The sequence below is a fragment of the Microtus oregoni genome, unplaced genomic scaffold, assembly GCF_018167655.1.
Source record: "Microtus oregoni isolate MIOR12 unplaced genomic scaffold, Mior012 000010F_ref0000083, whole genome shotgun sequence".
Lineage (NCBI taxonomy): Eukaryota > Metazoa > Chordata > Mammalia > Rodentia > Cricetidae > Microtus > Microtus oregoni.
This window is the reverse complement of record NW_024543069.1, coordinates 19,606,486-19,620,801: the sequence shown is the minus strand read 5'-3', so window position 1 is coordinate 19,620,801 and position 14,316 is coordinate 19,606,486. Positions and strand designations below refer to the sequence as shown.

Here is a 14,316-nt window from a genome sequence, read left to right as displayed (position 1 = left end):
AACACAGCCTGAAAGATGCTAGTTTCTGGGATTGATTAGCTGAAGAGAAGGAGACATCTGTGAGTGGCCTCTGTGTGATCTGGCCTCTTTCCAAGCTGGGAGAAGGGAAAGGCAGGCTTGCCTGTCCCTTGTCCTGCCCTTCCTTAGCCCTCCAGATGACCTGGTTTTCTTAACAAGCACCATTAGGAATATGCTTTCCGAAAGAAGGAAGATCTCTGTACGATCAGTTCCGCATAAAGGGATTACCTCAATGTTTAAACACTTACACAGTGTAAATGATCATAGATGAATTTCTCAGCGGCTTCTCTCTCTGAAAATTCAAACAGCTGGAGCTACAGTTCAGGAATTGAAGATAAAAACGAAAAGGGAGATGAAAGGTTTCTCTAAGAGATATCATTTCACTGTTATTATCTAAAGGGAGGGGGGGGTTGTTTCATTACAAAATTACATTGCCAAAAATTGGCATCAAACACAAGGCCACAGAAAACACACATGGTAAGCCAGGTGGCGATGCCATCCCTGTTACATCCCTCAATTTTAAGTCACTATGGTACCTCAAATAATAAAACCATGAGCAGGTATTTTTTTTTCCCTGATAGAGTTTAACTATCTTTATGATAACGGATAGAGAAATGTAGCTAATGCTAATTTCAGATGTGGATTTTTTTTCCCCCAATTTTTGGTGGTGTGTATCAAACCCAGAGCTGAGCAGCACATTTAACCACTAAGATAACCTGGAGCCCACTATCCAAATACAATGTATTCTTGACTCGAGTGAACTTTAGGAGAAATTCACCATCTTTAGGAGAAATTCGCCAGTTTGGCCACCAGGCACTTACAGCCCTTGGTGACTGCATGTCTGAAGGTCCTTTTAGCTAATCAGATCCTCCGTCGGGGCTGCGTTCCCATGACCATGTGCACGCTGAAGCTTCATTGGCTCTTTAGCTCACACGGGCTGGAGTGCGCTTACCCTCTCAATGAAATTGTCGCGAGAGCAGTCAAGAATCGAAGTGCTAGGGATGTCTCTGGTGACAAAACAGACGATGGCCTTCTGAGCTGCTCCTGCAGTCCACAGGATGCCAGCCAGTGTGGCAGCTAGGGCTCGCTCCTGCTCACGCTGGCTCAGGTTACGTAAGCTGCAATGCAGGCAGTCAGGGAAAAAAAAAAACAAAACAGTGGAATCAGCAACCTGGTCTCTGATGTTTGTGTCTCTTTCCGAGTATGGGGGACAACCTCCTGGCTCCCCTCTCAGCGTGACGTGTGAGGGTGGTGCAGGATAGCCTGGCCTCTCTGCATGAACCATAACTGCAGTCTTCAGGGCAACAAGGCAGCTCCCTCAGCAACACCAGCCTGTCTCATCCTAGCGCTCCCCTGTTGACTGGCTCTGAACTCCAAAACGGGTCGCCCTGAATATGTTGCCAACTGATACAGTCATTTTTCAAGCTCAATCCCAAATTATTTTTGCAGCTTCGCTTCCCACATGTTCACTTTGTAAAGTCTCTTCCCAGATGGAACCCCAAGGACCCCCTACACATTCCGTTCCCGTGCCCCTCCCTCAGGCACGTTGCACCTCCTTTTCCACCTGGTCACGTCTTAAAGCGCCCCCCTCCCCGCCGCGTCAGCTCACCCTGAGATGTCCGTCCCTCACCTCACTAAGTACCTTGCACATATTACGTCATTTAATGCATGAAGGTGCTCTTTGGCAGTACCAGATCTATTCCCATTTTAGAGGTGAGGGAGTGAGATACAGAGCTGAGTCATTCAGACCACCTGGGTCCTGAGTCTGTGGTCTTTCCTCTCCCACCACTGCCGGGAGAACCTCCAGCTTCTCTGGGGAGTGGGAGCAATCTTTCTTCTGCTTATTTTTTTTTTCAAATTTTTAAGATTTGGTTCACAAAGAAACATGGACGGAGGCTAGCAGTTACTTGTCTTGTTTGTCCAACTCTTTGATGGGACGGAATAATTGCAAAGCTTGCACAGATAGAATGACAGAAAGATGAGGTGCTTACAGGGAGGAGAGGGAACTTGTGACGGGGAAGGTCCGGGAAGGCCGCACGGAGCAGGGCAATCAGAGCAGTGACTTACTTACACGTCTTCGATGTTTTAGCCCAGATCAACTGCTAGGCTGTACGCTTATGTTGTGAACAAGTGTGTGTTTTAGTTCAGTTATCTTGCACTCTAGCGTGATGGGTGTGTCCCCCACCTATTTTGGGCCCTGCTCCTGTGACTTCTACTTTCCAACTCTTCTACTGGCTTGGAGTCACTTACCCAGAAATGACTAAGTGATATACTTTCTTTCCCTTTGGAGGGCCCAAGCCAATGACTGTCTGGAATGGCTAGTATGGAAGCCCCGCCTCTTAACTGAAGGAGGGTACACTGAAGAGCAGCCTGTGTTCCCTAGCTCTGCCTTGCAGCTCACTGAGACATCTGGGGATCCCCTCCCGCCTTAGTGCCTCTCTTTCCTTGTCCTGCTTCCTCACTCTCTTATATCGGTCTCAGAGGGTACCCCCTTAATAAATCCTTTGCATAAAGAATTTGCATCCTGGGCTCTGTTTCTACTGAATGTGGTTATTCCTGATCTTAGAATGTATTACACCCTGAGCTCTTATTTTGGGTGATATACCTTATGTACTAGAGGATACATAGATGTCTTTGGCTGATTTTTAATCCTTTAATATCTAATATAGGGATCACGAGAGAGTTTTCTAAGTTTGAGCTGAATCTGTAACAAGAATCAAACAGAAAACAGGGTTCCATGGCACCAGGCTAAGCCCTCCCAAGGTAATCCCGCTCCTCTGGGAGAACCTGAGCCATTTCTGTCTTACAAGGACAGACATCGTTCCTGAAGCCACTTGAGAGTTTCATTATGACTGTTTAGCAAAGAAAGATTCTAGATCTATTAGGCCATCTTTTACATGCTAACCACGGTTCTCTTACCTGTGAAGGCTGCGGTGTTTTTCCTCTCTGGAAAAGAGTAAGTGTTTGATGATGGAACCTTGCACTGCCATCTGAACGCTCTGGGCACCTCCCTGAAGTGGGCAAAGAGGCCAGTGAGATAGGAAGGATGCAGTTGGGTACCACCCCAGTGGGACCTTGGGGCCAGCATCACAAGGAGTAAATCTTGGAGCTGGATGCTGTCACTGTTTGTGCTTCTCTGCAACCTTCCTGCTGGCCCTTGGGGCTTAGCAAAGGGACACTCTGGGTCACCGTCTCTGTGGGCTACAGCTAGATACCATCACCAAGCTAGAATCTACAGCGTCTGGCTTCCTGGCCTCAGCCTGATGCCTGGGATCAAGATCTGCTCCTTCCTGCCGTCGCTGCATGTTGCTTCATACCACACTTTCACATCCGAGGAAGGCAGGAAACCAGTGGGCTAGCTCCTGAAATGTAGGTGTGACTAGTGACTTCTGACATGGATTACTGATATTTCAATCAAGCCAGAAAGAGTTTCTAGAGTTCTTTCGGCCTTGTGAATCTTTCTGGGGGCTTGAAATTTGGAGAGAGGCAGCACAATGAGAACTGAGAAGAATTGGAGGAATAAAGAGCTGCGGGCTTGGCTAGAGCCTGAACAATACTTGGTGACATTAAAAAGTCTTTTATCATTCAGAGCTACACAGTCATTTCTACATTTGATTATAATGACACATGCATCCATAGAAAAGCAGAAACTACCAAGATGAGATTAGGAATTGGAAATGACTGAGCCAGCTGTCGCCAGCTGTCACCTTTTCGACTTGTAAAGCAAAAGCCAGGTCAGAGAAGGGACGGTGAAACTTGAGATGCGCCTTCCTCCAGTCACTGCCCAGGACGTGGACGGTGTTTCCAAAGAGACTTCTTTGCAACATCTGAAAAAGAGGATGAAAAGCACACTGAAGTAAACAAGTCAGCCCAAGGTAATTTGTCCCGGACTCAACCCTCTTGGTGAAGTCACCCAGCCTTGTTCTCATCTACATTCAGATTTGCCTCAGACTTGAGTTCCGGTTTTCATCGTATAAAGTCCTGGGCAAAACTTTCCCAACAGGTTTTCTCAGGAGAGTCCCGGAAATTCAGTGCATCTGACTGTGTCTCTTTTCCTCTGCCAGCCAGCTTCACTGTTGTGCTCCGACACCGACCATGCTCTCTCCTTGTGCCCCATTATCTGACTCCACAACGCTGATTTCTCCCATCGCTGAGGTTTCTCCCTTGATCGAGGGGAGGAGATGAAGCAGACAGGACCCCATATTCCTGCCCTTAGTTTAATAGCGATTTTAATGATAGTCATCAAGAAATCCTGGATATTTTCCTGGATATTTTTATAATACATTGAGATCTGTGCGGGACTTACCAGAAAGAGAGAGAGAGAGAGAGAGAGAGAGAGAGAGAGAGAGAACGAAGAACTTATCATTTTGGTTTCTGGGTTCAGAAGGTTTAATCCTGCTGTTATCTGTTCAATCCCATATTTGCAGGGAAAAGACATAACAGAGCAGAACAGGTAGGAAGGGTGGACAGGGGACTGTCGGAGCTTGGCTATTTTTCCTATTTCCCCTCCTACTCTGGCAGGGCCTCTCCAGCGAATGAAATAGTGCCATTCGATTTCAGGAAAGGTCTTTCACTGCAATAAATTCTCCCCAAAAGCCCTCATAGGCATATTTCAAGGTCTACCTCCGTCTCTTAGGTGGTTCTAAATCGAGTCATATTGATTATGAAAATTAACTATCTCACCATTCATAGCCAAAAGCTTAACAGTCACAGCGTATACTTAACATGGCGTGAGATTTGGCTACGTCAGTAGTCTAATCCCCCGAAACTATGCACAGGCTACAATATGTGACATTCCATGGGTGGTAAAAGTGCTATGAAATAAAAAAGGAAGGAGAGAATATTGAAGCTGAATTATTCAGAAAAGCTTTGTGGCAGAGGCCGGATTTGAACTAGGCTGGCAAATGCTTGTGTCAAGCATTTTATGTGTTCCGAGCATGGGACTAAGTTTGGAGCAAGTTATAATTACTGTATGCATTTAATTCTAGGAGAAGGTACTGCTACTTGGAAGGATCTGCGAATCCCTGGGAGGCAAGCCTGTGAGAGATTATATCGATTATGAAGCAAGAACAGCTCACTAAAAGTGGCTGGCATCATGGCTGTCTAGAGAGGAGAAGCTACCATAGGTGTTCTCATTTCTGCTTCCCGGTTTGGGGAAGGTCATGACCTGCTGCTTCAAGCCGGGATATTTTAACTTCTCTGCCAAAGTGTGCTGCCTTTGTAAGTGTAAATAAACCCTTTCTTCTTGAGTTGCTTCCGTCAACTTTTTTTTTTTTTTAAATCACAGTTTATGCTTCCTGGTTGTTTTGCTCTAGCATGATGTCCCCGCCATGATTGAATGAAACCCTCTGATGCTATAAGCCAAACTTAACAAAAGAAACTAAGACACTTAGCATCATCCTTCTATCTAGCCTGGGGAGCTGGAGGCGGAGAAGGGAGGCGCTTGCCGTAAGCTAGCAGAAACAACGGGGTTGCACCCATTCCTCTAAGATCTCTGCCACTTTGATTGGATGTGTTCCATCTTTATGTTTCCTATATTTTGGTGTCCAGATCACTGCTCAATTAATATTTTCCACTAGATGAGGCTGCCTTTGTAATTGAGCACGGGCTTGCTGAGAAAGGACACTTTTACCTTCCTCTAGTGAGAGACAACGTCACTTGTCATATGGCACCAGAGAAATCAAATGGACGTTAGGCAGGGTTAGACAAACAGACTCTAGATCCCGGCTGGTGCAGAGCCATGGTGCCTTTCTCTGGCTTTGCACAGAGCGGGTCCCTTGGGTTCGCAGGAGAATTAGGAGAAGCTTGAATCTGATATGCTCTCCCCACGCCAGCCCAGAGGCTGCTTTAACAGCTGGAGTTGATTTCTGCCCACCTATGTGTCCACCTTCAAGGAAAGGTTATACTTCTCTTTGGGAGCCAGAGCCCAACAGTGACTTCAAGAAAAGTTCTCTGAGCTGGTTCTCAGGGCAAGGACATGGCAAGGAAAAGCAGCAAAGATGCCCAACAGCTGCCCTTGGAAATACAAGACAAGGTGCACACTGTGGCAAAGAGGCCACTGGCCCACAGTGTGTACAGGAGAAGCATCGCAAACCAATAAGAAGTGTTCCCCCCAGACGCAGAGTTTGGATAGCCCAGAAGAAAGACTTTGATAAGCCTGCGTCCATCTTAGGCTCGAAAGACCTCTTATAGTAAGGATTAACTAGGCTCATTTCTGTTGATGATTAAACCTGTTTCTCAAGGATTGAGCTCTGCCCCACCTATAACCTTAGCTACAAATTGTTCTGCACTGCCAGTTGCAGGAATGGTGAGCAAGTCTTTATTTCAAAGGGGTTATTATGACTAACTGTTGTTAAGACTGCCTTGTTATTGCTATGATCACCCATTGTTACGACCCCTTTGTCATGAATACTTGTTATGACTACCTTGCAACCATGTCTTTGTTTCAGGGGTTTGTTATGACCAACTTGTTGTGCATATGTTCTACTTATATGACCCCCACTTACATGCCTGCCAAATACCCCATTTGGAAACCCCCTACTCCTGAACTATAAAAACCCTTATCTCATCCAGGTCCAATGCTGATCTCCTGAACCCCACATTTAGAGTGAGACAGCCCATGCATAAGAATAAAAAAAAACCCTTGCTTTAATTAATTTGGCCATGATTTGGGTTAGTGTTCTTTCTCCTAAAACCCATGGAATTAACAGTTTCCAACCCAAAGACTGAGAAGCTGCAACTGACCCTGACTTCGTTGACCATGGAAACATTCTTATTTCCATATTGAAAAGCAGGACAGCTGATCTCATTGAATATCATGCAGGCTGTTGAAGGAGAGGGATGGAAAGGGGCCTTGGAAACCTCAAGTGCTGAGCGAATGCAGAATGTCACCAGTGTGCCTTTGTCTATGCGGTATGGAAGAAAGCCCCAACACAGACGGGAAACCGGCAAGAAGGAGGGAGCAGAAAACGTGAAAGATTAAGACAAAGAAGGCTCAGGATTCACATTCAGTTTAAAACCGTCTGCAAGCCCAGCCAGGTTTCCTGCTGCTGTTGCTGGCTGCCACCCTCAGCTTAGCTTCCCCTTCCAGGTGCACCTCTGGGGTGCTGGGGAGCAGGGAACTGGAGGCTCCCTGGCCAGTGTGACAAAGATACTTACTTATGTAATGCTCATTTTCATATCAGAGATAACTTACAATAAAATTAATCTGAAACACACTTAAGGAGATTTGCATGTTGTGCTGTCTGGGAACTAGATACAAATGGCTGGGAATGATGGCTGAAATGCCATTATTACTCAGCACAGTAAAGCACAGGGTACAGCGTTTCTATTTCCATTGGCTAGCTTTCTAGTATTTGTAACGTCCACATTCAAGCAGGTGATCTGAACTGGATATGGATTCAGTCAATCCACAATGAATGTGTCTGTGTGGCACTTGTGTGAAGGACAATCACTACCATTGTCACAATCATCCTCTGCTAATATGGGACATAGAGCCAGGAGAGAGAGGATTTTATTACAAATACAAGACTATTTAGGAACCTGTGGTTGGTCACCACAGTGGTTTGTACTTGTGTGGGGTTTCAGGGCAAGCAACGGTGACAGGGTAAGACAGTGCAAAAATTCCTCCGTCTTGGATTCTTGCTGAGGTCCTTTGCAAGTTTAGCTGGAATCTGATCTTCTTGCTGGAGAATCCCAAGGAAAATTGCCCATTCTGTTCTAGGAACCCAAGGTCAGGATGCCCTTAGCTGACTTAGTCTTTCTGGCTAGGACCTCCTAGAGATAACCGCTCCTAGCTTCTGCTGAACTGCTTCTTCTGCAAAGAACCCTATCCCACCTCTGCAGCTGCCAAGCAAGATGCCAGGATGTGGGTTTTGCCTCCAAAACCCTGCACTCTGGACACTGGGGGTCACACCTAACTAGATCCCCGAATACCTGGCTGTGGTCCCCGCTGGCTAGAATAAGACTTTCAGTTGGCTGTAAACTGTGTCTAAGTGGTCGTTTCTGGTGGTCTACCCATAACACAAGAGTGGGAGTCATAATTTATGACCTCGAGATGGGAGGAGTGGGGTCTCGAGCTACAGAAAGGAGCATTCTCACCTTGTTGACTTTGTCCTGTCCCTCCCAGCAGTCTCCCCTTCGCCATCTCCATTGCTCAAACCCAGCAGAAATCAGAGTAAAGGTTTCCCTATTGATAGGTGTTCCGTTTATAGAAACTCTACAGTTCAGGTTCATGGGCAGAAAACGTGATGGAAAGGTCATAGCCGATTTCACTAATGGCTCCTAAGATGCCTCAGAGGGATATGCAGAGGCAGAAAATCAAGAATTCCCTGTCTAGGAGCCAGACCTCATCTGGTGTACCAGCTTCTGCCTTCACACACACACACACACACACGCACGCACGCACGCACGCACGCACACACACACACACACACACACACACACACAGAGCAGAGCCCATCGCTGGTCTCTTGGCAGCACTTTTTACTATGAGATTTGTGGGGAGTTTTGCAGCTATATCAGGAGTTTGTTTATTGGTTGCCAATAATAGGCCACCTGAATGTGTTTCAAGCTGGGTGTTCGAGTCTGGAAGTGGAAGAGGATAGGGATCTGGGACCACTGGGACGGAAAACTAGCGGACAGCACTGGGTAAGAGCTCAGGGGTCGTGACTCTGTTTCATCAGGGGCTGTCATGTCCTCTTATCCACCAAGTGGTAGAAGTAAGGAAGGATAAAAGCTCTAGGCGGAGACAAAAGGCAACAAAAGGTGAGGAACGGGAGAGGTGAGGCTGGAGCGGGTGGTAGGTTGTTGCACTCCACCCTGCTTCCTGGGGGATTCCCAGCCAAGATACAGCCCGGTGGCCTGTCAGAAAGCGTCACGCATCAAGAGCAGTAGAGCTACACAAAAGATGTTCGACAGTGAGTGTTTTGACTCCGAGGCTCTGATAATTTGCCAGGCGGCTGCACTCCCGAAATGCTGATGAAGCTTCCAAGACTCCTCCCCGGAACAGGCGCCTTCAGACTCCCAAAGCTCCCTGCTCAAGTCCCAAGGTGTGTTTAATAATGCTGCCGCTATTCAGAGGACACACGAGCATCTGGGCCACATAACTGGAATAAATCCAAATTCATTTTTTTAAAAGAAAAATCAATTCTCTCTACTTCTGGGACTTCCTTAACACTCCATCAACTCTGTTTCCACTGCATGGGTCTGAATCTTTTGTTTTACAGCCTTTCCCAAGGAGAGAGAACCGCCTTGGGGAGGGTGGGGAAGAGCTCCCCTGGCCTCTGTTTGTGTTTGCTAGGGAGGCAAGCTTGCAGATCTGTGCTCCCCCGCCTCCCCAACACAAGGCTTCCAAACATCTGTGAGTGCTTTTTTTATTTTTAAAATTTGTGTGTGTGTTTTTAAAAATAGACAGTACTTTGTGTGGCTCAAAAGCCAGAGTACAAAATGTGTACTGTGAAAAAAAAAAAAAAGGATCCCTCCCGTTTGTCTCCTTGCCCTCCCCCCTTCACTCTTTGTGGCCTAGGAAGCCTTGCAGAATTTACTTCTTTATTTACAGGCAAATACCAATATAGAATCACAATTTTCTCTCTTTTCTTCCCACATAAAGAGTTGGTAAGTTTTTCAGACATGTAAATTTTAAAACGATACTCTACATAGAAATTTCTTACAGATGACAAGAACATTTATCTTCTCAAGTAACATGCATAAACAAGCCGAATGACCCTCATCAAGAAAGCTCGGGATGTCATGGATTTCAGATTCTGGAATATTATGCATGCACACTCTTTGTGTGTGTGTGTGTGTGTGTGTGTGTGTGAGAGAGAGAGAGAGAGAGAGAGAGAGAGAGAGAGAAAGAGAAAGAGAGAGAGAGTGTGTGTGTGATAGAACACCTTGGAAACAGGGCTCAATTAATATGAAGCTAGCTATAGTTCACGTAAATCTTAAGGCCATGGCACAAGGTAGTTGCTATGACATTCAGAGTGCCTGTGGTTTTGCTGCAACATGAGGTCAGGTGTGGAACGTCCCTCTTGTCACGTCGGTACACAAAGGAGTTTTGGAGCATTTAGGTACCGCACTAGACATGAACAAGTGTATTGCTGTAACTTCTGAACTTTATCACAGTATGGGCGTCATAACTTCTGAGCCCTACAGCACGCCCAGAATTCCACACTACTCTTCATTAATTAGAAGGAGAACAGCTTACTGGAGACGTAAGACACAAGTTGAGACTCCATCTCAGGCTTCACAGCCAGCAATGAATTAGAGCATCTTGGGTCTGACGAGAGCTCTGCAGCATGCCTGATCTCCTGTGAGCCAGGGAGAGAAAGAAGGGAGGGCAAGAGACAAAGCTGCCTGTGAGGAAGGGCACCTAGCCTTGGTGTCCAAGAAGCCCAAGGAAGATGTTATATGATAGTTCTGTGTGGCATTTCCAGAAGAGGTTTCAGTCCCTGCTCGTTGCTCTCCAGTGGGCCCTGCACAAGCTGCAGCTTCAGTGTATGTGATGAGTCTGACCACACAGCAAACGCTGCTGCTCTTTGCCGAGATGCTTAGGCTGGTTTTGGTTGTCTTTGCAACGTTGCAGGTGCACAAAGCCTTTGAAGGAAGAGCTTCTTCTAACTCCATTCCTCAGCCTTTGTGGTTCTCCAGTGTGACACGGACATTCGGAGGATGGGGAGAGTGTGGGATATTGTCTTGGAGGCTCGAGTGTCATTATGATTTAGGGATCCTATTGGAGGACTGCCTAATCAGAGGGAGCTCCCGCCCTTGCTGGTATTTCTTCCTGACTTAACCTTACCTCACTCACAGCCTTCATTTGTGTCTTCTGACCATGGCACAAGCTCCTTCTCACAGCCAGGATCTTGCCTCCAGCCCGACTTGTTTGTCCCCCTCGAGTGATTCTGGTTTTATTCTCTGGCCAGGCTTCTGCCAAGACTCTCATGCTCACAAGGATCGAGACTTGAATTCAATAAACTGTCTCTGAGGCCAGAAGCTGCCAGATCACCTTAGCGCCTCAAATGTCAAGTTCTTTTTTGTTTCTTTGTTTTGAGACAGGGACCCTGTATGTAGTGATGGCTGTCCTGAACTCACTATGTAGACCAGGCTGGCCTCAGACTCACAGAGATCCTCCTGCCTCTGCCTCCTGAGTGCTGGTTTTAAAGGTGTGCGCCACCACAGCCTGGTCTGTCAAGTTCTTTTGGCATCTATATATTAACAGCTCTCCAAAAGGTTTTCTTCTGAGATCAAAGCCTTGTTCTAAGATCAGATCTAGAAAGCTTCTCTGTCTCTCTCCTGCCTTTCCCTTTTACACATTTGTAACACACTCATCCATCTGTCAAATAAACGGCTTGTTCTAGTGTTTGCTAAACAACAAACCGTTAGAGTGGGACCCTTGCCCTCCCTCAGATTTAACTGAGAATGTAAAGAGACCTAGAGTCTGTGAGGAAAAGGCAGTCACCGCCGGTGTCCTTGACAAACACCATAAATAAGTCATGTTAATTATATACTCCTTTTACCAATAACAGCCATCTGTGGTCTCGTCTTCCGTAATACCCTCCCACGACAGGAGATCCAGTTCCCCAGTGCTATTGGCTGGCGGAAGATCACGTTTCATTTCATGTTTAATTGACATTCTCTACTTACTGTGGCCATCGCTGGGGAGATGGGCAAACCATTCAGTTTTGAAGAGACGGTGGAGAGTTTGGGGACAGGACAAAAGCTACGGGATGGCACCTGTTCTTGTCCTTTGGGTCGAAGCATTCCCGTTCCGTCTCCAGTTTCCTCAGCAGATACATGGCTGCCGTCACAATTCTGTGTGAAATGACACCCGCCAGTAAAGTAAACAGCTACTAAAGACCTAGCTTTTACGTCTGTCAGTGTTTGGGAAATGTCGTCTCACTTTTAAAGATGTCTAAGCTGTGATAAACAGTCGCGAAGGCCCAGTGTCTGGGTCAAAGGGGTTTCTCCTGAGTTTGATGGGACTGGAAGTGAACTGTAACTATAGAAACATAATGAATGCTACCAAGACCTTGACTTGAAATTACATTTAGAGAAGAATGCAAATGTCACCGCGTCTTGTTTTGGGATGACAGCATTTTGTAAGTGTTGAATGAGTTATCCGTCTAGGCCAGGTTATCCTTGTTATCTGGTTAACCGGACAATCAAAGAATTGGGTACTACCCTCCCCCTTAATTCTTTCTGATTCATTTGTCCCCTCAAGGGACTGTGATTCTTAAAACTCTCTTCTGTCTTTTTAAAAAGCAATCTATTTTTACATTTCTTGACCTATGCTTGTGGCATTTCTGGGTTAGTTAACATCAACCCTTAACAGACTCATTCCTATACCAGTGTTATGAAAACAGCTTCCAGGCCATGAAGGGTACTGCCTTCTTAGTGTTTCTGTTCTCCTAGAGGTGAGGATGCTTTCTTATCTCACGAACACAGCATCTGATTCACAGAAGCTGATAGGCTGCGATGAATTTTGTAACCCAAATGGAAAATCATCACCTTCATACCAATGGGCTTTCCCATCCCGTGTCAAACCGTAAGCTGGAATTTATTTATGCCTTCCCTTCGACAGCCATCTTATCTTTGGAGTGCCCTATCTCCCCAGTGGTAACTATCAAAATTTAATATTTCCAGAACCAAAGTAGAAACATTATCTTCCTGATTCTAATTTAGACTAGGGCTAAGGGGGCTTTAGAAAAAAAATGAGGCTTTGCTTACAAGTTCCTCACAAGAAGGGAAGTGCTTTAGCCATGCAGTTAAACTACTGACAGTTCAATTGCTTAATCACATGTATTAGTCCAGGAAAAAAAAATCACATTAATGGTTTGTGCTGCCTTGGTTCAGAGATTGAAGTACATCCTGAGATACAAGGTCATTACCTTACGCTTTTAGGCTACATAGATTACACATGTCTTTCATTTCCCATTGCATGAGAAGCTGGAAAATGCCTTTACAACACCAGAATATAATTTTATGCCCGTTGTTTGAAAACGGAGAGGAAAACAACCTTTCAGAAGCCAATAAAGGTAATTATGATTAAAACTACTTTTCTTTAGGGATATGACCACACTCAGTTGCTACAGTGTAGCTTCGTTTTACAAGTGGAGGAACTTTTCTGAAAACAACCTTTCAGAAGCCAATAAAGGTAATTATGATTAAAACTACTTTTCTTTAGGGATATGACCACACTCAGTTGCTACAGTGTAGCTTCGTTTTACAAGTGGAGGAACTTTTCTGAATAGTAGCAATATGGTGTGCTTACTGATGAAAAGTAGGGAGAGGCCGGGCTGTGGTGGCCACACCTTTAATCTCAATACTCGGAAAGCAGAGGCAGGCAGAGCTCTGTGAGTTTGAGGCCAGCCTGGTCTAAAGAATGAGTTCCAGGACAGGCTCCAAAGCTACACAGGGAAACCTGTCTCAACAAACAAACAAACAAATAGGACAAAAAGAAGTATTGAGAGAAATTTTTGAAGAAAACCTCTCCCACAGGCTTTTAACCTCCCTAATGTTTCCACATGTTCCATGCCTGAGCCTGGGTGATGTGGTGTGCACTGGATACGTGAAAATCATGCTGTTCAGTGTGACCGTGTGAAGAAGCAGCTAGAGAAAACAACACACTGGCTCTGAGGAAGCAATTACCTGAGAATCTGTGCTGTTGGTTCTCAACCTGTACGCGAAAGAGAAAACAGCAGGTGAATCACCAGTCCACTCAAACCTCGCATCCTCACCCCCCCCCCCCCAAGTCCCTGTCTTGCTAGAGTCTGTCAGCAAAAGGTGTGCGGGAGGCCTTTTAACTGTAAGTCTATGACGAACACTTGTCATGCGAAAGACATAAGTATCTTTGGCTCACACACCTTGGACCCCTGTTTTGGAGGGGCGAGACAATTACGGTTCTTACCTATGATTCTTACCTGAAGATTCCCCTCCATCTGTCAAGAAGTAAAATTTCCCTAGTGATCTCATTTAAATCCGGCCCGAGAGGACTCTGTTCCTGGACTGAGATCTCTGTATCCATTTAGAGAAAGCGACGATTAGAATGAGGAGGCTGTGGAGATGGGAGAGACAGCCTTGCTGTGGAGATGGGAGAGACAGCCTTGCTGTGGAGATGGGAGAGACAGCCTTGCTGTGGAGAGGAGAGGCGTCTGGAACACAGAGCTCAGGCGACACAGTCGCCGCTCTGAGCAGATTCCATTAAACTTTCATTAGAGGTGAGATACGTTTTTGTACTTTGGTCCCCTGTGTAGGTGCCATGAATGTTTAATCCAAGATAGTTTATAAACAAAGGGATTT

The 14,316-nt window shown here is 45.9% G+C and overlaps 1 protein-coding gene across 1 annotated transcript in view; it reads right to left on the bottom strand.

The window, feature by feature from the left end:
- Mindy4b (MINDY family member 4B) overlaps positions 1 to 14,041 on the bottom strand; it is a 30,638-nt gene extending 16,597 nt beyond the window's left edge. Inside the window, exons 1-7 of the mRNA XM_041658960.1 lie at positions 13,938 to 14,041; positions 13,666 to 13,693; positions 11,662 to 11,829; positions 3,726 to 3,845; positions 2,938 to 3,029; positions 971 to 1,136; positions 267 to 332 (exon numbers count right to left, since the gene is read on the bottom strand). Of these exons, the coding sequence (XP_041514894.1) occupies positions 267 to 332; positions 971 to 1,136; positions 2,938 to 3,029; positions 3,726 to 3,845; positions 11,662 to 11,829; positions 13,666 to 13,693; positions 13,938 to 14,041 (744 nt within the window). The remainder of the gene's footprint in view (positions 1 to 266; positions 333 to 970; positions 1,137 to 2,937; positions 3,030 to 3,725; positions 3,846 to 11,661; positions 11,830 to 13,665; positions 13,694 to 13,937) is intronic.
- Between the last annotated feature and the right edge of the window lie 275 nt (positions 14,042 to 14,316).